General features: G+C 37.5%; 1 protein-coding gene across 3 annotated transcripts in view; it reads right to left on the reverse strand.

The window, feature by feature from the left end:
* AUTS2 (activator of transcription and developmental regulator AUTS2) overlaps positions 1-24,854 on the reverse strand; it is a 1,123,105-nt gene that overhangs the window by 595,218 nt on the left and 503,033 nt on the right. For all 3 annotated transcript variants that reach the window (XM_060122925.1, XM_060122924.1, XM_060122923.1), the window contains exon 4: positions 17,991-18,026. In XM_060122925.1, coding sequence (XP_059978908.1) covers positions 17,991-18,026 — 36 coding nt within the window. The remainder of the gene's footprint in view (positions 1-17,990; positions 18,027-24,854) is intronic.

The following is a 24,854-nucleotide window of genomic DNA, read 5'->3' on the forward strand; positions in this document are numbered from 1 at the left end:
ATTTAATCTGTTAATTGCTTATGTTTTTAATCTCGCACCTTGTAGTTATTTCTAGAAGTACGATTTTGTTCTTATATTACTTAACTTTCTGAATATATGGAACACAACTATAGTGACTTTTTAAATGTTCTCCGTTGCTAACATCTATTATCAGATCAGGGTTGCTTTTGATTGACTGATTGATTTTCTCATTATAAATCATATTCTTGATTCCTTGCAAATCTGATTATTTTGAATTAAATGCTACATAATAGTCCTAGGATTCAGTTAAGTTACTTGAAAAAAGGTTCATCCTTCCAGATTATTCATTTAAATCGTTCATTTAAAATGTGTTAGGGGAGACTGCAGCAATGCTTAGTCAATTATTCCTCAATAATGAGGAAAGACCCTACTATGTACATGACCCAATACCTCAGGAATCTGGAGGTTTTCCCATCTTGCTGGTGGGCATAGGCACTGTTCCTTGCTATGTGTGAATGCCAAACACTATTCTCACTAATTCTTTTGGATGGTTCATTCCCAGGCCTCAGGCAATTTTTTCACGTGCGTGAGCTGACTAGGACTTGGCTAAATAATGGAAAGCAATCCTCTGGAGATTTCTGGAATTCTTTCTCTCTAGTCCTGAGTCCTAGGTACCTTGTTCTTCCAAGATTCTCAGTATCTTCTCCTAATGCACAGAAGTCTGCTGGGCTCCACCTGGTACCCGTAAGCTACCTCCCAACCCTGCATGAAGGCCTGAAACTCTCTCAAAGACAGTAAGTTGGGATAATCATAGGAATCACTACATTCATTTCCTGTCTCTCAGGCACTACTGTCCTTCACTGCCTTATGTCCAGTGTCTTGCAAACTTCTGTTTAATGTATTTTGTCATTTTTTTTTTCTGATGGGATACTAAATTTAGTCCCTGTTACTCTATAGTGACTAAAAGCCCAAATCTCTTTATAAATATTTTTCTTTAGCTATCTTACCATCAGTTGGCGTATTATGAATTAATTTGATTGACTACAAGTGTCATGAGGATAGACTTTGTTTTACTTACTGCTACTATATCCATAGAAAGTAAAACAGAGGCAGGCCCATCTGTGAAATAATCAATGCTAACTACAAATATACACTGTACCACAGAAAAGATTCTGTAGAAATGTACCAAACATCACATGTGGATGTCTATCATTGAAAACACTTGAGAAGCAACAGAAATCCTGATATGTTAGTCTTTCTTGTCTATTTATCTGTTTTGAGCTCAAATAACTAAGAATTTTGTGTCCACGAGGAAGGAGAACAGCTCTTTGCATCTTCCATCAGTGAGGTTTTTGTGTGCTTCTGCATTTACTCTTTACATATGCCTAAAATTTTAGAATTGGAATAGTAAGCTCTTTATCTGTAGGCCTAAGTATCTGTAATTCAGAATGGCCTCTACCTTAAAATGTGCATGTAATGTTTTCCTTCCACTAGATAGTATTAATAATAAGATTATAAAGTCTCTAAAATTAAAAGAGTTCTGTTCTAGTAGGCTACTGAGTATAAATAAGGGCTTACATAAACTAAACATTCCTAAAATTACCAGAAAGCAAGAAATTAAATTTCTAATACTTTAAACGTCATAGATTAAAAAATAATTCTTACATAAACCAACTCAAAAACATTTTACGAATATAAGTTCACATAATTTAGGTGAAAACCTGTCAAATAAGATTAGTTTAATAAAATGTGGTTTAGTAAAAACAGCTATGTATTCTCTGACTTATCAGTGTTAAGTGTAATACAATTGTATATTTTAATTCTAGTTGAATGTCCTTTTTAAATGTATACAGGTTTACTGCTCAAATAAGCTACCGTTATTTCTCCTTTATGTTCAAGATTACAAAAAAATTAGTTTGACTATATCGAATAATTATTCTAATGAACTTCATTCAACGGTAATTATGTTGCAGTATGTCGGCTTGAACATTATTTCCAAGATTTTTAAGTATCTTAAAACCTGAAACTAATACTAAATTGAGTTATTTAATGGATATTCATTAGTTACCTAGGCCATATCTAAGAATGAATACTGAAATATTGATTACTAATCCTATTTTTAAATGTATATGGTTTTGGTTTTTATTTTTATAAGCTACAGAGAGGCTGTCTATTTCAGCCAAGTTAATGAATATGTTCATTTTTGATACTTTACGAGATTGTATAAGAGATGTGTATGGCTGTAGAAAATTAGTTATGTTTATTCATGATCTTTGCTAAAATGCTGATATGTGACACGCAGTTCATAATTATCCACCCCTTTAGGTTTTTTTTCCTGTGAAATAGAAGTTAGTTACTTTAGCTAAAAGTTATAATATAAAAAGTTGACATGATATATAAGAACAAGAGTTTGTAAGAAATATAACTCTGTATATTAAAACTCTATGTGCTTCTGTTTTTCAAGGAAAAGAACACCTTTGTCCTAAAGTAGTGGTTCTGAAGATTTTTGGTTTTCAGACACCTTTTCAACACTCTTAAAACTTACTGAGGACCTCAATAAGCTGAGCTGAGAAAGTTGAGAAGCAGACAAATTCATGAGACTAATAACCCAAGATCCAGTGGAGCAAGAATGAAGTATACAGGACTGAATGAAGTGATTAGGGTTCATCAGTGGGTTTTTTGTTTGTTTGAAATAACACTGATACTGTTTTAATGTCCTATTTTCTGTTTACACATAAGGAACCGCTTTCTCTTTTGTCTTAATTTACTTACAATCCATAACAGTTTAGTAGATTCTGCTTTAGAAACTAAATATTTTTAAATGGTATCTTATTCTCATTCACCTCCCAGAATTCAGAAACTCTCCCCTAAGTCTTCTTACTTTTCATGGAAAGAGTTATTTGCAAAGGTTCAATAAGAATTGGTCTTCCTGTTTACCAGGATATACCCGGAAAAATTCCAAGGTCTTGTCTGGAATGCCATATTTGAGGGTAATGCTTATTTAATCAGATATAGTTGGACACTTTTAAAGAATCAAGGTTGACCTTACAGAGCCATTACTTAAAAGACACTCCTAGAAAAACTAGCCTGGTACCTGGCTTATAGGGTCCAGTCTTACAACTAGGAAAGAAGGTGACTTCCCGGCAGGCCACTTTGGGATATTTAGGGAACTTTGAGAAGAAAGAAATTCACCCAAATATACAGGTACTGCAGGTAGTGGAGTTTCCTGGGTTTGAGTTTCCAGCCTAAAGACAGCAAATACTAGAGACCTGTGCTGTAGGAGAGTCATATAAAACCTTCCAACAAAAGCAAACTTTAAAATGTTTATTTACATAGGTACTCTTGCTGCACCTATGTAAATAATCACACCAAATCTAATGAAACCAACCTTCCTTTGAGACTATTTTTTTATCAAATAGGTGAAGATCTATGCTTCAAAGGAACACTATACATTGCTTATGGTGAACTCTTCAGCATTATGTTTTTCTCATTTCATGAGAGCTAACTTCCAACTCTATAAATTCTAGATATGTAACAGCAACGCAAAATAATGATTATCTATAATCAACCAAATTCTGTCTTATCATGTTGAGGCACAACTGATTTCCCTCAAAGCCATGTCTGCTTCCATTTTCATATTCATTCAATATTCCTCATCTATTAATTGTGTCTGTTCTTTGGATTCTCCTTTGAATTGGGAGAGTTATAATATCTGCCTAATTTCATCATTATTAAATAAAATCTTTGAAACATGTACATTTTATAATATATGAGAGTCATGATTTTACCTTTGCTTTGAAAACCACCTTTCAAAAAACTAATCAACTGTACAAAACTTTAATATCTTCGGATTTTATTTTCTATCTACAAACACTCTTCAACTACTTCCTTGTGTTGAGGGTGCTACATTAGAACCTTTTGTTTAATTCTCTGAAATTCTTCCACTCTCTCAGACAAAATACCAGTCACCCAATGATGTTTAGATTCCAAAGTTCTAATGATTTGCAAATGTGGACTATATACAAAAATGAAAATAAAGAGGTGGTTTTGATAGTCACCTACTTACACATATGTTCAAATGCACACTCTTAAATTTTTTAATAAAATTGAATCACTGGTCCAAAACTGCATATCAGATTATTCCAGGCTCTGAAACTGTGAGTGATCTTTCTAAAAGGCATAGGTTTCTTCCAAAATATTAAAAGTGATCTGTCCAGAGAGAAGTACAGAGCACTCATTTTTCATAATTTGAAACTGAAACCCTAAGAAACAGAAGGCTTTATATGTGACAGCTTAAATGCTTGTAACCGAACTAATTGACAGCACAATGACCTGGAATGAGTTTAAAAGCACTACATTAAATGTTTAGCAATCAGTGAAGCAATCCTTTATTATTCGGGCTCACACTTTGCAATTTTATCATGTTATAGGATGAAATGTGGCTGGGAGTTGGAGAGCAGAAAATAGGAGAAAAGGAAAAATACATAAATAATTCCATTCCTTCAAAAGAGTAAATGAACCAAGAACGAGGCTATTGCTGAATGATGGGAAGAGGAGTCAAAATGTAATAAAATTAGCCTGATGACTGGAATCAGGACTAAAAACATTAAACAAGCTATCTGTTGCCTAAAGAAATCTTATGTATGTAGAAATTGATAGAGTTCGAAATACAGATTCTGTTCACAAAAATGTAATGTACTACAAATAAAACTCACTGGGTAATCTTCTCAAATAGAGGAGTACCTGGACCCATAAAAGTAATTCTATCAAGAACCAATGCAGTCTTCTTCCTGCTTTTCCCAAATATAAACACATCCTACACAAAACTTAATGAAGGTCTTCACATAAGTATGACAAAGTAACTATGTGGCAGAAAAATGATCAAGTAAAATTAAACGTAAGATTTAGATAAATATCTAAATGAGTCTTGGACAAGTGATATTATAGCAAGAAAAGATAAGATACAGATAAAAATTTCCTAAAACAAATGTGCTTATAATTAAATCAGCTGGTAATTACAACTGCTGAGGTCTCTCAAATTACATTATGCATATGTACAACTAAATTCTATGAACATGTGTTGGGATGACTCCTCAAAAATCTCTTGAGAAGCTTGTTACAAATCAAATGCTTCTAGGTTGGTCAGGGGTGAGGGTGTTGAAAGTGATACTTTTGAAAAGTAAAAACCTTTCCAGGAAATACTACACTTATAAATAACATATAGGTCAAAGAAGAAATCTGAAGATAAATAAAATATTTTTAACCAAGTGAAAATAAAAATATAACACCCAAATTTGTGAAATACAGTGAAAGCAGTCCTTAAAGAAAATTTATACTACTGAATGCATATATTAGAAAAGATCATTCTAAAATCAGTAATCAATGCTTCCACATAAGAAAACTAGATAAATTAGAGCAAATTAAATCCCAAGTAAGCAGAAGAAAAAAAATTATAAAAATTAGAGTAGAAATCAATGAAATTAAAAACAGAAACTCAATACAGAAGATCAATAAAACCAAAAGCTTGTTCTCTGAAAAGGTCAATAATATCAATAAGCCTCTACCTAGGCTAACTAAGGAAAAAAAAAGAGAAGACACAATATATTAATATCAGAATGAAAGTGGAGACATCACTACAGATCCCATGGACATTAAGAAAATAATAAATGAACACAATGAAGAATTCCATGCCACAAATGATAACCTAGATGAAGTGGACCAATTCCTTGAAAGACACTTCTGTCAAAACTCAAGAAGAAATAAATAATCTGAATAGGCCTGATTAAAGATATTGAATTAAGGGGCTTCCCTGGTGGCGCAGTGGTTGAGAGTCTGCCTGCCGATGGAGGGGACACGGATTTGTGCCCCGGTCTGGGAGGATCCCACGTGCCGCGGAGCGGCTGGGCCCGTGAGCCACGGCCGCTGGGCCTGTGCATCCGGAGCCTGTGCTCCGCAACGGGAGAGGCCACAGCAGTGAGAGGCCCGCGTACCGCAAAAAAAAAAAAAAAAAAGATACTGAATTAAGGGCTTCCCTGGTGGCGTAGCCCATTCATGACAAAAAGCCCTCAGCATACTGGGAGAATAAAAGGGAACTTCCTCAGCTTGATAAAGAATATCTACAAAAAACCTACAGCTAACATCATACATACTGGTAAGAAATGCAAAGTTTTGTTATAAGATCAGGAACAAGGCAAAGATGTTCCCTCTCACCACTCCTTTTCATCATCATATTAGAAGTCCTAGCTAATACACAATAAGACAACAAAAGGAGATAAAAAGTAAACAGACTGGGAAGGAAGGAATACAACTGTCTTTGCTCACAAATGAAATAATCATCTATGTAGAAAATCTAAAAGAAATATTAAAAAATCCTTCTAGAACTAATAAGTGAAAAGAATAAGGTTGCAGGATACAAGATTAATATTACAAAATTCAATTACACTCCTATATACCAGTAATGAACAAGTGGAATTTGAAATTAAAAACACATTATCATTTATATAAGCACCCCAAAGTGAAATATTTAGTTATGAATCTAACAAAATATGCTCAAGATTTATATCATGAAAACTATAAAACTCTGATGAAAGATATCAAACAAGTACTAAATAAATGAAGAGATATTTCATGTTCATGAATAGGAAAACTCAGTATTGTCAAGATGTCATTTCTTCCCAACCTGATCTATAGATTCAACACAATTCCAATCAAAATCCCAGCGGGACATTTTCTGGATATCAACAAACTGATTCTAAAGTTTATATGGGGCTTCCCTGGTGGCGCAGTGGTTAAGAATCCACCTGTCAATGCAGGGGACACGGGTTTGAGCCCTGGTCCTGGAAGATCCCACATGCCGCGGAGCAACTAAGCCCGTGCACCACAACTACTGAGCCTGTGCTCTAGAGCCAATGTGCCACAACGGCTGAGCCCATGTGCCACAACTACTGAAGCCCACGTGCCTTGAGCCCGTGCTCCGCAACAAGAGAAGCCGCCACAATGAGAAGCCTGCACACCTCAATGAAGAGTAGCTGCCGCTCAACGCAACTAAAGAAAGACCACGCGCAGCAACAAAGACCCAATGCAGCCAAAAATAAATAAATAAATAAATAGATAGATAAAATTAAAAAAAAAATAAAGTTTATATGAAGAGGCAGAAGGCCCAGAATAGCCAATTCAATGTTGAAGGAGTGACAAAACACAACTTCAAGACTTATTATAAATAAGTATCTACTTATTTATAATAATCAAGATTCTGTGATATTGGCAAAAAAAAAAAAAGACAAATAGATTAATGTAATAGAATTGAGAGATCAAAAATAGACACACATAAATATAGTCAACTGATCTTTGACAAAGCAGCAGAAGATAGAACTTATTTATCTAATAGTCTCAAGTATCTACCCTTAACATCTTCCCAATTCCCCCGCCCACAGCCCCTGGTAACCACCATTCTACTCTCAGTTTTTACAGGTTCAGTTTTTTAAGATTCAACATGTAAGTGATACCTAAGCTAATTAAAAATGGGCAAAGGACCTGAATAGAGATTTTTCCAAAGAAAAATGAATATGAAAAGATGCCCAACATTACAAATCATCAGGGAAATGCAGATCAAAACGAGATATCACTTCACATCTGTTCAGATGGCTTTTATCAAAAAGACAAGAGATAAATACTGACAAGGACGTGGAGAAAAGGGAACCCTTATACACTGTTAGCAGAAATGTAACCTGGTATGGCGATTATAAAAAACAGTATGGGAGTTCCTCAAAAACTTAAAAATTGAACTACCATATGATCTAGCAAAACTGCTTCTGGGTATATATCCAAAGGAATTGAAATCAATGTCTCAAAAGGGTAACAGCACACCCATGTTCACTGCAGCATTATTCACAGCAGCCAAGATATGGAAACAACCCGAGTATCTCTCAACGGACAAATGGATAAAGAAGATGTGAGATAGACAGATAGATACATAGATCTCACATCTTCTTTATCCATATATATATATATATATATATATAGGAGTATTATTCAGACATGAGAAAGAAGGAATTTCTGCCATTCACGACAACATGGATATACATTGAAGGCATTATGCTAAGTGAGGTAAGTCAAAGAAAGACAGATACTGTATGATGCCACAAGGTGATTTCTGAAGTCCCTTCTTACGCAGAGGTTCTGTAGCCCTAGGCCTACATAAAATCAAAATCATAGTCTATTTTAATTAACAAACTGAAAGCTGGCAATTTAGCAATAGATGAAAATAACTTGCAAATATTATGCCTCTGCACAAATGCAGCTTAAAGCTTCCATTCAGTCATGCACGATGCTTAACGATTTAATATTTGATTAAAAGGACACACTGAATTTTCTAGTTTCCTTTGCTTCTCAGAATGTTCTAGTATTAATGCTCCTTTTGTTCAGAGAAGTCAGGTTTTCATAGCACAGAGTTAGTTGTGTTACAAAGTTATTTTTTAAATGTGTCTTAAATAAATTCTAAGGGAACCAAATGTCTTGCCTCCTTTGGGTTTAGGACTGAGATGCTAACTTACCATGATTCTTTCTGCACAGGATATAGCCCTAATTTACCTTGGCAAAGTCAGGCCTGTTTCCCACAAAGGTAGCTTACTGACAGGATCCTCTTGCAAAAGGGAAAATGTGAATGTTTTCTTTAGAAACTAAAATGGAAATGGAGAACTTCGGGGAGTTATTTGAGAAATGTGGCACACGGTGGGCTTGAGTGAGTTCTTATTTGTCTCTGTAGTGTTACCTACATCATTCAGATTCTCCCCAGTTTCCTTCTGGAGCACTCCAGCTGTACATATAGTCATTTGTTGGTCTCGGCAAGATTTTCTGAGATGTGATGAATATATGAAGTATTTGGAGTATACTAGGAACCACAGCTGTTATGTCTTGCTGCATCTTTAATGGCTCCTTAAAATCAGAGGCCACTACACACAGCAGCACATTTAGACAAGAAACACTGCAATTATCTGGCTTCACCACTCCACTGCAAATCTGTGAGTACATTACAGTTTACAAGACCTAATAGACAGTCATCACCTTTGGCAATGCTTCCACTCCAGAAGAGCTACAATCTGGATTAATTACCAGGCAGCGATCAATAGAGACTGATAGTCTTTCTTGTTTGTTTTGTTTTGTTTGTACCCTGCAAACCAGATAACAAAAATTTCAGGAAAGAAATTAAGTGTAGTATAAGGTGGGTCCCTTTAACATGACTGTTAGTGAAGCTAATTACTATAAGAAAACTAGAGATCATTCATTAGCCTGCTAAGCAAATTAGGTTTGTTAATAGTGATTTATTTATTTATTTGTTTTTGGTTGCGTTGGGTCTTCGTTGCTGCACACGGGCTTTCTCTAGTTGCGGCGAGTGGGGGCTACTCTTCATTGCGGTGTGCGGGCTTCTCATTGCGGTGGCTTCTCTTTGTTGCGGAGCACGGGCTCTAGGCACGCAGGCTTCAGTAGTTGTGGAGCATGCGCTCAGTAGCTGTGGCTTGAGGGCTCTAGAGCGCAGGCTCAGAAGTTGTGGCACACGGGCTTAGTTGCTCCACGGCATGTGGGATCTTCCCGGACCAGAGCTTGAACCCATGTCCCCTGCATTGGCAGGCGGATTCTTAACCACTGCGCCACCAGGGAAGTCCCAACAGTGATTTATAATGCCAATCCTTGGGTAACTGTGTTGGTCCTTTCAAGTATATGCGTACAGGACCTGACAGTTTATTAACTGCGCTATATCTAAGCCACTTGTCACCCGGGTGCTTTGGTTAAAATGACACTGTGTTTTAAATGGGTAAACATTTTTACACAAGCAAAACGCGTCTTAAATGTTTGGCTTCTGAAGTACTGGGAGAAAAGTAAAGTGTCTCAAACTATCTAAGCCTCCAATAACTCTTGTTTACTGCTAGAGCTAACTATAGGAAAATGTGACACTTGGAGTTAAAGTAGCACTTTTCCTTTTTAACAAGCCCCAGTTGAGTTTTTTAACCTCTTTTCAAATGATACTCTTGGTACTTCACCAAGCTCTAAGTTTCTTATGCAATGGACTGGGAGGCATTTAATTTACAATTTCAGGAAAAATATTTTTTAAAGCAGTTAAGCAAAGGAATAAGTCCTTTGATCTGAAATATTCTGATTGATAGTCCAAAAAACTCCAGACCAGCTAATAAATCTATCAAAATAAAGGTTGGGTGGGTAGTCAGAGAAAACCTTGGGGTTTGACATGGCCCTTGGCTCAGTTTATACAGCTCATACCAACTAATTCAACGTTTCTGTAATTTGGAAATCTCCAACAAGGATAAGACAACTGCCCTTAAAGCCAGTGTAGGGGAATAAATAAAGTTAATTTCTGAATTCCATGACAGTGACCTGTACGCTCCCTCTGGGTCTGTCAATGCACTTTGCTTAAGCCTTTACTGTATCATCTCTATGACAGTAGGGATATACTAGCTATGGGACAGAATAAATTTATAGCCTATTTCTATGTGCTAACATAACTGAATAATGCAAATATAAAACACTGTTCATTATTGTTAATTTCAAAGAAAGGCAGACTTGGTCACGCAATCAAAATCTGGAAACTCTTCAATGTTGACACTAAGAGCAGTGTTCATTAAGCAGTAAGGGGACTATGGCCTTGCACTCCTGGGGCTCAAAGGACAGTGGAGAAAGGTAGCAAAGCCTATCAAAAGGGCTGGTCCCATGTGGCAGACATTTAGGTGTGAGGCAGACAGAATCACGGATCTTGGACTATTAGAACCAAAGGCCCTTTAGCAACTACCTAGTCCAGTGGCTGGTGAAAACTTTTTTTTTCCTCAAATCATTTTTTGTTTTGGAAAACGATTTACTTTCTCCAAATCTGAGGGGCCAAAGACGAGGGGGGAGAAGACAGGGAGACCAGGCAGAGGACTAGATCCCATATCCACGAGGAGCCCCTGGGTTTTCATCTTACCTCCCTAATTAGAGTTTGCAACAGCCAACAACAAAGATTCCTATAGATAGAAAATGTTTAAAAATACTTAGCCTGGGCTTCCCTGGTGGCGCAGTGGTTGAGAGTCCGCCTGCCAATGCAGGGGACACGGGTTCGTGCCCCGGTCCGGGAAGATCCCACGTGCCGCGGAGCGGCTGGGCCCGTGAGCCATGGCCGCTGAGCCTGCGCGTCCGGAGCCTGTGCTCCGCAGCGGGAGAGGCCACAGCAGTGAGAGGCCCGCGTACCGCAAAAAAAAAAAAAAAAAAAAATACTTAGCCTATCCCCTCACAGAAATGTTGAGAAAACGAGAGTGTTGGGGGATTGGTGGCAGCTGGAGACACCAATTGATTCTTTCACATCCGTTTACTTTATTTACCAAATTTCTCAATCCCCTTGTACTTCATGAGGGAGCTAACAATGGTGTGGAGACAGAAGACAATTTCCACAGGATGAGCTAGAAGAGTCATCCCACTGTACAGATTCTACAAATGAGTAAACGCTCACCCAAATTTAACTTGTTATGTTCACTTAATCAGGGTATGTTGCTCGTGGCTCACAGATGCTATTCCCAAAATCAAAGTGTTACCAACCAATCAAAAACACTTTAAAAAGGTAAGAACTGGAAATGGAAAATAAAATTATATTTTTAGTCTAAGTCCCTTGAAATTAGAGTTTATTGGTGCCTCACACGGAAGAATCTGTCGGAATGCAGATACTTAGTCCAGATATAAATCAACCCTCCAGTGTAAATAAGATTAATTCTGTGGTTCCTAATCTTAAGGAAACACCTACTTAAGTGTAGGGTCTAGTTTTGTTACTTTCTAGGAGGTAAATATAGTTCAGGGAAGTATTTTAAATGTTACAGTTCAAAACTGTGGCAACTACCATTAGAAAGAACAACTGATTTCATTTGCCCAAATGCTTCTGCATAGTACACAGACAGCTTCAAAATCATTAGCAATGTCCTAGATTTTAAGGTGACTGATAGGTTACAAGGTTTTTGTTCTATTATTATAATCAAAATAATATTCAGTAAAATTCTTATATTAAATATTACATAATTAACCATTTTAGTGACGTTGTGCTCACTTTGGATACAGGGAACCTCTGAGGCTGTTTCAAACGTGCGTAGGTGATTCACTGGGTAACTGTTAGGGGCCACTTAGGGAAATTACATCAACAACCACATCTCAAAGACGTTTTGTGATAGGCATACGACTGAATTTTCAGGACATACTGAAGTTCTTACAGGATATTACTGTTTCAATTTAAATTTAAATTTGGGTGGCAATGTTTTGTTCTCTTGTTATTTTGGCCACATCTTGAAACTATCATTGAAGATAATTAAATTTTTAACTATGTACGCTAACTTCCAAACTCATTATGTTTCTGAAACAGAATCTCTTCTTTCCTGGGATTCCTATTCCAAGTAAAAGAAGCATCACAATCATCAATCCTTGGTGTGATGACTCATTTTAACAGTTCGCTAAGCTAAGTTCAGGTCTCCCTATAAACCGTCTCCTTCCTACCCGCCCAACTCCTTTCCCTGTGCTTTTCTCCCTATTGCTCCCTCTGCCTCAAACTTTGTTCCACCTTTTCTTTATCTGTTGAAAATATAAGTCTCCATCAAGTTCTGCACAATTTATGCCTCCTACAATTAACTCACCCTAACATATACCCCCAAGTGTTCTACTTACATTTCTCATAGGACTGATCAATTTGCTCTGTATCAAATTCAACTACATAACCTAGACTTGAGGGCCAAGCTTACATCTTATTTATCTTGAGAACTAAGAATAGATACTTAACACATACCTGACAATTAAAATCAATTGAATTCTCCATCTGTGAGCTGTTTTCCAACTCAGTTTTTACCAATGGGTCTAAAAGTCCCCTATAATAACTGGAGATGCCTGAAGAAATTCAGATTTTAAAAATTTCCATTAAAATGGAAACTTGTCAGTAAATAAGTAATGGCCAATAATTCATTTACTCAGAGTTAATTACTAATAAATATAAATGCTGGAGTCTTATTTGAGTGACATCTTTAAAATACTCAGTGTTATTTACCTTAAATATAAGCACTCAAAGGTTAGGAATAAATACTTGAGATACAAAACCCTCTCACAGCATCACTAGCAAGTACTGGCAGGTAGGAAGTAAGATGACTTTGGGTGGGGTTGCAGTCAAGGCCAGGTTGATATATTTGCACTTTTAAGTTAAAACCCATGGAAACATTATAAAGTCTAAGAATGTTAGGTCTCTGTACAGCCCCAAACCTCTCATTTAAGTACAATGTGTCAAAATGTTTAAAAGCATCACAAAGGAAAGGATCTGGGTTTAGGGAAGACTAAATTCCCTGAGAAGGGGGCCATAGTTTTTCACTTCTATAACCCATCACCTAGAACAGTGCCTGCCAGAGAAGGTGCTTAATACCTACTGAAAGACAAAATGTCGAAAGTGTCTGTTTAAAGAAAAGCTCAGTCTATTAGATAAAACAATTACATTTTTTTGAAAGTTTGATCTTTTTAAAGAAACTCATTTGACTCTTACCTAACAATAAAGTCCACTGAGATTTTAAAAAGAAGCAACTATGGTTATACAAAATACCACCAATCAGTTTTGAGAGTTATAAACTTACAGAAAAAAAAATATTTTAAGGGTTTATATAGTCAAAAGCTTAGGACAAAGAATTTAATCCCTTTATGACCTTATAACTTTGAATGGAAAGTCACAAGGTCAATATTTTGCACCTACTGCCTGTTACCAGCACTATCAACATTGTTTCTTAAGTAATTCTACAGCACAGGAAAACAGTAATAACACAAATCCCATCTTAAGGTGTGTACCACTACACAATTCCCCTTTATTATATAATGTGGTAGTTTTTTTAAATCACCAGGTAGAAGTGGGTTGGTTTCCTTGATAAAGAGTGTATATTACTAGATGTGAGTCAAATGAGGAGGATGAAAAATATTAGTTGAGAACCATTAAGAAAAAGCTCTGTATCACTGGAGTGTACAAAAGCAAGATCCAAGCTCTTTGAGACTATGGGCCTAAGACACTTAAATTCAAACCTGGAAGAAGGCTGAAAATTATCCAGAGAAGCAGGCAGGACCTGTCACCTAAATAAAACAACACCAGGGATCGAGTTCAGCCTGACAAGTAACTTACCGCTGCACCAATGGTAGCTCCCAACTACCAGCTTATGGAGTCAAGTGCTTGTAAAGAGGGACTCCGGATCTTTCCTGTGATGACACACCAGACCTCTGGCAACTATGAGATGTTCTTACTGGTCTTCGCACTCTACTGCCTGCAGTTGCCTCATTCGGGTAGGCTGGGGCGTCCACTGCTTAGTGACAGCCAGCAGCAAGCATGTGGCACAACCTCATAAACTTGAATATATTGAACAGGTCTTTCTTAACCTCCCAGCCCAACCCCAAGAGCTATCAGCAGTCTTTCAATGCCTCAAGTCTAAGGGAGAAGATCAACAAATTAATAGACAAATTAAACAACCATAATATGTGGATAGCCTACAGAATATTTCATTCCAACCTCATCATGATCATAGAGGATCACAGAGAAGGAATTCCATATTTGTTTTATGTTTCTATACGGAGTAAACTGAGATACAGCTGACCGAACACAAAATCCTAGGCTCCAGAGAAAGCTACGAGAAGAATGTAATGGGAATAAAATATTCCTATCCTACAGTTATAAATTACAACATTTACTTTTTATCATGAATTTCCAGTGGTAATCCTCTACCACCACAACATTGCACAACCACTTAATGAGGCCAAGTTTATTCCATCACACACTACAGTGGGAATAATGGAAGAGAATACATATTATTTCCTATTAATGAGAGCTGTTTTGTGTGCATTAAATACCTTATTTAATAATCACAACTCTCTTAGGTAGATAAAGATGAGGAAGCAGACTCAGAGACATCAAATAATTCACCCAAGGGCACACAGTAGTCTTCATATCATTCAGTCTCTAAATTCTTAATTGTATACTATGTATAATAAAACTTCAAATACATGTAAAAGAAGAAAGTAAAGAAAATGTGTTCACTGCATCAATGTTTAAAAAAAAAGAAAATCCTACACATTCCAGCAAGTTTTGGTACTCTCGCCAAAAAAATAAAAAAGCAAATAGATTCCAACTAGTCTATACTTCCATTTATATTTAGAATATGAGCTGGGCATGAGTATGTAATGAATATATATGTGTGTCTCTCTGTGTATATAACACCCACATTATTCAAAGCTCCCAAAAATGTGAAAAGTTTGTTCCAATCCTTCTCTATTTTGTCTACTTCAAGAATTCTTTGCAATATGCTTATGTAAATACTGATTTTAGCTGCTGTTCTCATTTCTCAAATCTTCAGCTTATAAATGGATTGGAAAAGTGACAGACCTAAGCAGACATCTTTGGAACACAAAACCAAGGAGATATAAACAAATACAACTAAATCAAAAACAAAGGTTTCTTCTTAAAACCCTTTAACTTACCACAACTGATAAATGAAAAGAATGGAAAGAAAGTAAAATATACTGGCTGTGGATAAGGTACACACACGTGTGTGTGTACACATACACATGCACGTGCATATAGGTAGGTGGGCGTCTATTTTATTAGCACACACAATGATCAGCATTTTACCTTAGTTCACTAAAAGCTCTACAGGAGCATACAGTCTAAATGAAGGAAGATTCTGAAGTTAGAGTAACGTTGGGGCAAGGGAGAGTATTTAAGAAAACAGTTCCAGGCTGTTAAACTCAAGAGGTGAGTACCTTCAGTTTTCTTATACCAGAATTCACATTATGGTTCAATTGCATTAATAGCTCTTTGACTCTGCAGGTGATTTGCCTCCGTCCCCACTTCAAAGAGATGCTGAAGAGGATTAAAGCTGAAATATCACCATTCCACTTACCTGATGCTGAACCTTCATTACAGACAAGTAAAGGTTGTTATGACATCATAGATCATAAAACACACTGCAAAGAATATGTTGGCCTGAAACTACTAAAAGTTGTGAATATACTATTTTCCACTTATAAGTGTGAAACTCACCAATGCTGAAGTTAGTACCTGAAATTAAGTATTACATGTGATATTGTTGATACGAAAATTGAAAGAGAAGACACTTTTTGATGAGGACTTGGCAATAATATCAGTGGATTTTGCACTTTGATAACATAATAATCTCACTATTGGAAACACATTCTAAGTAGAGCATTTTTGTCATAGTTGAGAGCTGAACATACATCTGGTATATATCTTCTTCATGTAAGCTAATAATACTACAGATTTTTTATATATAAGCAAAGTAATATTAAGAATAATTTTTCCAAAATAAGAAAAAAGCTTTTATACTCATCCAAAATTGTGTAAGTGTAAAATTTATTTGAGATTCATAATTGCAAAGACTCTTTATTCACAGGAACCTATCATTAGAGAATTAAAATAAACATTCCTGGAATTAGAGAGAAAAATAAGTGACCAAAAGCATAATAAAATTCTCAGTGCTTCTAGAGGTGACTTTCTTCTTTCAGAGTGCTCACACGGACAGTTAAAAATATATATACTAGAATGTTCAGTCTAGAAGTGATCAAAGGCTGAGTCAGTGGCATTGGCCTTCTTCTGCTGAAGAAAGCAAAGAGGGGGAATTTAGCTTTTGGATAGAGAATAAACATTGGCAGTCTCCAGATTTTACTTCCAACATCTCAACCCACATCCAGCCTGGTGTGAAGAGATGGCAGATGGGAATACTTCTGTTATTTCAACTGCTGAAGCAGGATCCTGTCTCAGCACCCTGCTTGTTTCTGTAAGCATGAATATTCAACCATAATAAGGAGTAATGATGTGTGCTGACTGTATTAAGCAGGTACCAAAAAAAACTTTACCCTTTTTCTCCTCATATCATAGATTAAGACAAAAAAAAAAAAAATCAACATTTAGAAAATGCCACTTCTTCCAAGCTTGGAAAAGACTTATTATTCAATGAAATGATGCTTGTTTTCATGAATTTAACATAAATGTATGGAGACAAATGGGCAGAAGAAAACCAGAGTAATTAGCATTTTAGAGGGAAGAAATTTAAAGGCAATGAAACTGAATCAGTAATTATTTTCCACTTCATTTTCATGATTTCATTATTTTCTCAGAAAATGCTGAGCAGATATTAGAGTATCAGTGTTCGTCATTTGGAACATAAATCATATTCCTTTAAATTCCTTAAATTCCTTTAAATACTACAACAAATGTCTACACTGGCATGTTATCCTGTTGTGTAAATAATGTCTATTTGTAATTCTCTTTTATTTATATCTTGAAAAGTATTATTGAATCCAAGAAGGGTAATTTAGCTACAGATAAAAGAAATGAAGTGACAATTTCTTTATAAATGAGAAATATTGTGATAAGCCCTGAGGTATGTCACCATCCACACCCTTCTCAAAGGACAGAAATAAGGTCTTGAAATGAAATAATACATCTATATTTGATAAAATGAGGAGTTTAATGATTGAAGAAAAAATAATCTGAAGGCCACCTACTCAGACTGTGAGGGAAAACATCCATTAAAACACCACCTCTCATCAAAATTAAAAAGTGGCAATTCATCGTATATGTGGGGAAGTTCTTCAAGAGATCTTAAAATGAATATACACCTCAATGCATAAATTGAACTCTGTCCACCACACGACACTTCTCACTAAAAACACCATTTTGTAGGAAAGGTGGCATGAGGCAGTCACGTTTCTCTGTATCCCCCGTACACTGCCAGGTAAGGAGCAAATGTTCTGGGTGCTGGGAACCAGGCCCACATCACAGACTGACTTGTGATCCCTAGAGCCCAGCAGGTTATGTATTTTAAAAGTGAAACAACTCTTAGTAAAAGGATGGACATCAGTCTGCTCTTTAGGACTGAGAGGGAATTTCTTGGATTTTTTTCACATCCTAATAAGCATACATTATACAAGTAAATCAATGCCAATACGAGGCACACATGTGGAAGTTGAGATAAACTTACGAAGTAGCCTGTTCCCAAGCTGGAAGGAGCTGAACTCTGCAAGAAAGCATAAAGACAAAGTGGAAAATCAGCAATGGTTTTTAACACATTCCAATCCACACAGCTCATTACCAGTCCTTCGCAGGCTTTTCATCACTACACCACATTGCCTGTATACGCGGCCCCTTGTCATCTGCTACTGATACAAACACCGTGTTGCTTAATTTTCCCCTTTACATCTCTCAGCAACTCAGAGATGCTAACGTGCTATTTACTGAATTCCAAGATTCTGCGGTGGATGTAATTGCCAATTTATTTGACAGGCAGCTGGGTAATGAATTAATGATGGCATTTCGCCCTGCACTGAGACTAAACAGACACGCATCAGCCTCCCTCCCTGACTTGCTGACATTCAATGCCCTGGTCTCAAGCTACTCAGTTTTGTGGCCGCAAAGGGGCAGGCAAGAGGAAAAAGCCCAGACTGATTTGAAAATAAAAAGCCCAGTGGGTTTGGATGACTTTTCCAGTGTGTGACCTACTTGCCAGTTTATCCCCTCAAGGCACCAGTTAGTACACACAGAGTTCTTTTCAAAAATGAGACATTTTGTAAACATAATTAGTAGACTAAAATGCAAAGAATGTGTGGGTAAAGGGAAGTAGTGAAAAGCACCATTTTTCTAAAGGTTTTAGTAACAAAAATTATCAATTTAGGGTTCCATAGTTCTCACACACAGGGAACTCAAGAACAGTGATGCTGGAAGGTACGTGCGGTATCACTTCTTAGGGGAAAGAGACCCCCCCAAAAAGAACTTGGTTTGTGCTTTAAACTTGTCTGTTTTTGTATGTTTGTTTATTTTTTCCTAAAATCTCTCATTACAAATTCTTTAATTTTTAGTGTCCTCTTTATGAACAAGAGAGGCCCCAAATAAGTTTGAAACAAAAAGAACACGAGCACTGAGGCAGCCCTCAGGTCTCAGCTAAGCATCCTTGCACCAGCAAGGCCTCTCCCTGCCTAGCTTGGGTCAGCTGTTACACATTCCATGGAGGGACCGGACTTCCACGGTGATGCACCAGTTACTTAGGTAACCTCTAACTGTTCCACCGAAATGTCCTGTCCCTACTCTGCAAACCACAGGTAGCAGGGACCATCTGCTTGACTCATCATGGCTTCCCCAGAGCTTAGCTCAATGCCTTGCACACAGGATGCAGTTAATAAGTATTTGTTGAATTAATGTATAAATAAATGAATGAATGAATGGATTGTATGGGAGTGGGGCTCAGGTGAATTTAATACCTCCAAAAATACGGTAGATGTGATTCTTAATTTTACACTGGCTTTGAGAAGGAAATAATAGTGCTGTAAGTACAAACAGCATCCGCATCAAACAAGGACAGTCAGCTCCTAAATGCAGCTCCCAAAGCAAAACTTTCTTCCCCTCAGTGCTCCAGACAGGCTCAGGGGAATAAAGAACGCTGATGTGTGATCCTGTACACTGGACTTGATTTTCAAAAATCCTGTTTCATTCTTGATCCCGTAAACAGTATGTAGGGATATGCACAGTAGTCATGGAGACAGCTTCTCAGCAGTGATTAGCCATGTGACAGCATCACCTGTTTTCGGCACCTACACCCCTCCGTGGAACAGAGGAAGGCAAAAGCCAAGTTAGATCTCCACTAGCCTGGAGTCATGCCCCAGGGAGGTAAATTCACTTTAGGGTGAATTTCTCAGAGAGAGAGCATGGGATTTGTAAATTTTGGTATTTTTCCCCCTTTCTGCAAATGCATTTTATCCAAGAAGCAGAAGGGCCTCTTCAAACCCACCTCCCCACCCCCACATACGTATCATCTTATTGTATACCAAAGAAAATGACATCCTTCTGGTCTCGGGAAGCTCTGTTCTACTCATTTTGCATATATATTGTACATTACTCAGGGAGCTGGGTGGAGAGGATGGCTTTGTTGTGCATATTTGTTCTGCCTATTGTTTATGCAGGTCTGACTGAATGAGGGAACAGTGGGTATCATTTCAATTTCTGATGTCAACATCAAATTACTTATTTAATTTCATGCCTGGCGAAGCATTGTATAGCTACACGCAGAATCATTTCACTTCATTTGTTATGCTGTGTTTTCATGGCGATTGGCTTGCCTTCCAACTGACAGCTTTAATTACGACATGAATTTGATTGCACTGCCGAGGAATTAACATAATGCAACAAAGCATTTAAGCACCCTGCCTTATAACACCCCCACACACACACACACATGCACGAACACAGACACACACATGAAGGAACACAGACACTAGATCCTCGTGTACATTAAAGGTCTGCTGGAGTTTCAGCATTTGCTAGAAAGCATAAAGAACCTTAGAGTCAAAGGCTACCCACATTTACCAATCCACTGGACTCACCTTTTTTTTTTAAATAGAAAAAGATTTGTGGCATTAAGTTACAATTTCTGGACCTGGCAGAAAACTTCGTGGAAAAACCCTTCTAATCTACTTTGCCAAATGTCCACGGCATTGACATTTCCTTCCCTCTAACTCTCTTCCCCAGCACATTTTTCTTGGTCAGTTGCCAACTCCCTTTAATCATCGCTGGAGAATTTGAACAGAAATATCTCTGAAATAAAGAGATTTCTCCTTGTCCATTTCTATAAGCCCAAGAATCTGCTATGGCCCTGTATTTAGTGGGACGCTATTCCTGGTCACCAGCAGGACCTCCACCCTCATACACAAAGGTATAACAGAAGTTCTGAGACCAGCAACAGGCAGAAGTCAGGGTTTCACTGATAGCTCAGGACACATATCACATCCTTGAGGCCTTGCTATCCAAAAGGCCCAGAAGAGCCTCGGTCATATATACCTAATCTAAGTCTGTATCTAAATATAGCTGGCAATATTTGATAGCTTTAACATTTTTCCGAGTCACAAAATCCATGAACACCTTAAACCATGGGCAACAACAGATTATGCTACAAGAATTAAATATTTTAAAACAGCTTTTTTATTGTTAGAAATGTATTATGTTAGCTATTTGCTTACAGATGTGCATCTAGGGATTGTTACTGTTTTCTCATGTTATAGAAGAAGAGACAGATACCAAGAGGTAAAGGCTTAGGAAAGCAGACAGGTGGAGATGCCCTGACCACTGAACCATTTCATGGAATCAAGCTGATTTTAACTTTCTGTGTTTCCCCAATTTATAATGAGAGGAAGGGTCTTCCATTTTTCTTGCTTGGAGAGAGAAGGCATACTCTGTCCAAACTATATAGCAAAAGTGGCCATAGAATCTAAAAAAGGCTACGAGTCAAAATGAGGGCTGAAAAACTAAAAGGAGATTTTTTTTTAAATGCAATAAATAAAAGCATCCTTGGATTCAAAAGTATTTGAAATAATACCATATGCCCACATGTTTAGGCAACTATGCTGAATAATGAAAAAGGCTTCATTCTTATTTCTTCAAGTGGTAGAGTTGCCAATTCATTCATATTTTCAATGCATTAGGTAGAAATGAGAGGTATAGAGAGACTGAGAAAATAGAGTATGAGAATGTATTTAGCAGTTTGCATGAGAAGACAAGAACATGAAGAAATTCCAGCCAGCTGGCTATGTGATATGTGATTTCCGGGCTCATTATAAGCTAGCTCCTGTTTAACATGGTCTTTTCATTCTGGGTTTGTTTTGTTTTGTTTTTTTCAGATTTGACCACTGCTCCAGCAATCTCTGCAAATTACCCACCTCAGTCTATTACATGGCAAAGGAGAGCTTTCTTACAAACACACTCTGCCTCAATCTCCAAGCTACGTGGGCTGCAGGAATAGTAATGGGATGCACAGTTGAAAGACATTTTCCAGGAAGGAGAATGTTGCTGCTAACATTCAAGTCTGCAAGTGGATATTCATTAAATGCTCATTCTACTCTTCTCACTGCCCCCCACCTGACTCTCTATCCATCTCTGTCATTGAGTCATCATTGAAGCTATGCATTAAACTCATGAAGTTAACATTTCTGTTTTAACAGCTTACCTACAACAAGGGATTTCACAAATCGATTATCCATCCAAAATAGATGTACTCCATTCATCAGAGATCTACACAAAGAGGCCATGGCTACTATTAAGGCTCCCTAAGTATGGGACAGATGTGCATTCCACCCCGAGAGGAAAATGCATGCTCTGACCCTAGGGCTAATTTAAATAGAATAATTTAAAATTCTTCCAAATCATCATTTGTGTCTGACATCCCTGCCTACCCACCTCCATGTTATGCTTTTCTCTCTTGGGAGTAAAAAGCAGAAGGATCATGCTAAGAATCACTTGGCCAACTATGTTTCTTACAAAGGTCACAAGACGAGCTCGATTACTTTCTGTAGTGGTTTAGAAAGCAATGACAATTTAAAGAACCTAAAATCTTAATCCTAAGAAATGTGCCTTGGAGGTAAGATTACTAATAACTTACAAAGATGCAAACTATATTTAAATGGAGAAATGAGCTACTAGTGGAAGTAAAAATGGGGGCACAACTTGAAAAAAGCATCAGGTGTGGAAATGGTCACTTCCAAATTCAATTTTCAACCCTCTGTTATAGCCCATCTCCAACTGTTATCAGCTCTCATCTATATTCAACAGTCTTCCAACTCCTTTCCCTAATTTCACCCTTGTGTTCATGTTTACCTGCATTTCTTCATATAAAAGGAAAAGTAAACATTGTAAAGGAAAAATTGTTAACAACAATTCCTTCTAACATCTTTGAGAGGCTTCTTAAATACTAACCTATATAGTGGGTTAAATAGTGTTCCCCTAAAATTATAGGGCCCGCTTGGAACCTCAAAATGTGATTGTGAGGGTTAATTTTATGCGTCAGCTTGGCTAGGCCACTGGGTACCCAGATAGTTGCTCAAACATTATTCTGGGTGTTACCATGAGGGTGTTTTGGGATGAATTTAACATTTAAATCAACAGGCTGAGTAAAGCCCTCCCTAGGATGGGCCTCATCCAGTCAGTTTAATAGGACAAAAGGGATGACCATACTCAGAATAAGAGGGAATTCCTCTGTCTGTCTCAGCCTTCAAGCTGGGACAACAGTTTTTTCCTGCTTTTAGACTCAAACTGAAACACAGACTTTTCCTGGGTGTCAATCCTTCTCGTCTTTAGGGTTTGTTCAGACTTTTGGACTCAGACTGGATCTAACCATCAGCTCTCCTAGGAGTCCAGCTTGCTGACTACACATTTTGAGACTTGTCAGCCTCCATAACTGTATATGTCTATACATCCTTTTGGCTCTGTTTCTCTTGAGAACCCTGACTGATATGACCTTGTTTGGAAACAGGGACTTTGCAGATGTAATTAAGTTGAGGTCATACTGGATTAAGGTGGGCCCTAAATCCAATGACTGTTCTCCTTATAAGAAGAGAAGACATAAAGAGCTACAAATAGAGTAGAAGCCCATTTGAAGAGAAGCACACATCGAAGTGATGTCATTATAAGCCAAGGAACACCAATGATTGTGAGAAGTCATCAGAAGCTGGGAGAAGACAGGAAAGACTCCTTTCTGGAGACTTCAGAGAAATCATGGCCCTGCTGACACCTTAATGTTGGACTTCTAGCCTTACAAACTACGAGACAATAGATTTCTGTTGTTTTAAGCTCCCTGGCTTGTGGTCATGCATTACAGCTGCCCAGGAAACTAATACAGTACTTAGCCTGCTTACCATGAGCTAGAAGACATTATGTGACCAGCCCCTGTGTTCATTCACTCTGCTCTAGCCACACTGGCCTTTTTTCTTCCCCTTAAATATGTCCTGACTCAGAGTCATGACCTTGTCATTCCTGTTGCCTAGATGTTCTTCCTTCCTTTCGTCATTCAGACTTCAGTTCAAAAATCACCAAAACAGAAAGGACTAATCCAGGGACTTCCCTGGTGGCACAGTGGATAAGAGTCTGCGCTCCCAATGCAGAGGGCCCAGATTCAATCCCTGGTCAAGGAACTAGATCCCACATGCATGCCGCAACTAAGAGTTTGCGTGCCGCAACTAAAGAGCCCGTGAGCCACAACTAACACCCGGTGCAACCATATAAATAAATAAATATTAAAAAAAAAAAAGAAAGGACTAATCCAATCACTCCAGTTAAAGTGGCAGCACACACCCTGCCAACCCCCACTACTGTTTAGTTTACTTCACAAAATGTATTACACATCAAAAACAATGTTATCATTTGCTCACAGATTTTCTACTTGCCTCCCTCAATAGAGTAGAAGCTTCATGAGGGCAGAGGCTTCATCTTGTTCACCATTCAATCTCAAGTGCCCAGAACTATACCTGACACTTAAAAGGTATTTGATAAATATTTCTGGACAATCAAAACACTGACTATCCAAGAAAACACATAAAAACATGATACAGGAAAGGCGAAAGGCATAAACAAACTGGTAGGGAAAATGAAAATATGGCAAAAACAGAAAAAGAAAAGAAAGGAGAAACAGAATATCAAGAGTCTGTCACAGGTCTGGATTAGATTTTTTTCTTAAATAAAGGGAAGTTCATTGATGGTGTGTCCTTTGTCTACTTCTTTCTTAACAGTAACTAGTAAACCTAACAATAAATGTTTGGGTGTTAGGTGAGAAAAAGGAGGCTAGGAAAGATGCCTGCATAGATGGATGGATAATGGCACAGTGGCATAGATAAATCAATAAACCCCCCCAAACTTGGGAGATTCGAGGTAGAAGGGGTGTCTCAAGAAGCAGCAGAAGAAACGCCTCAACTGTGATACTAAATGGACTAAAGAGCTACAGAAAAATAATAGTAGAGAACTGTGCAGCACAATACTTACTAGAATTCAATCCCTTTTCACCTAATTTCTGAAATGCTTCAATTCCTTCAAC

The sequence above is a fragment of the Lagenorhynchus albirostris genome, chromosome 15 (genome assembly GCF_949774975.1).
Source record: "Lagenorhynchus albirostris chromosome 15, mLagAlb1.1, whole genome shotgun sequence".
Lineage (NCBI taxonomy): Eukaryota > Metazoa > Chordata > Mammalia > Artiodactyla > Delphinidae > Lagenorhynchus > Lagenorhynchus albirostris.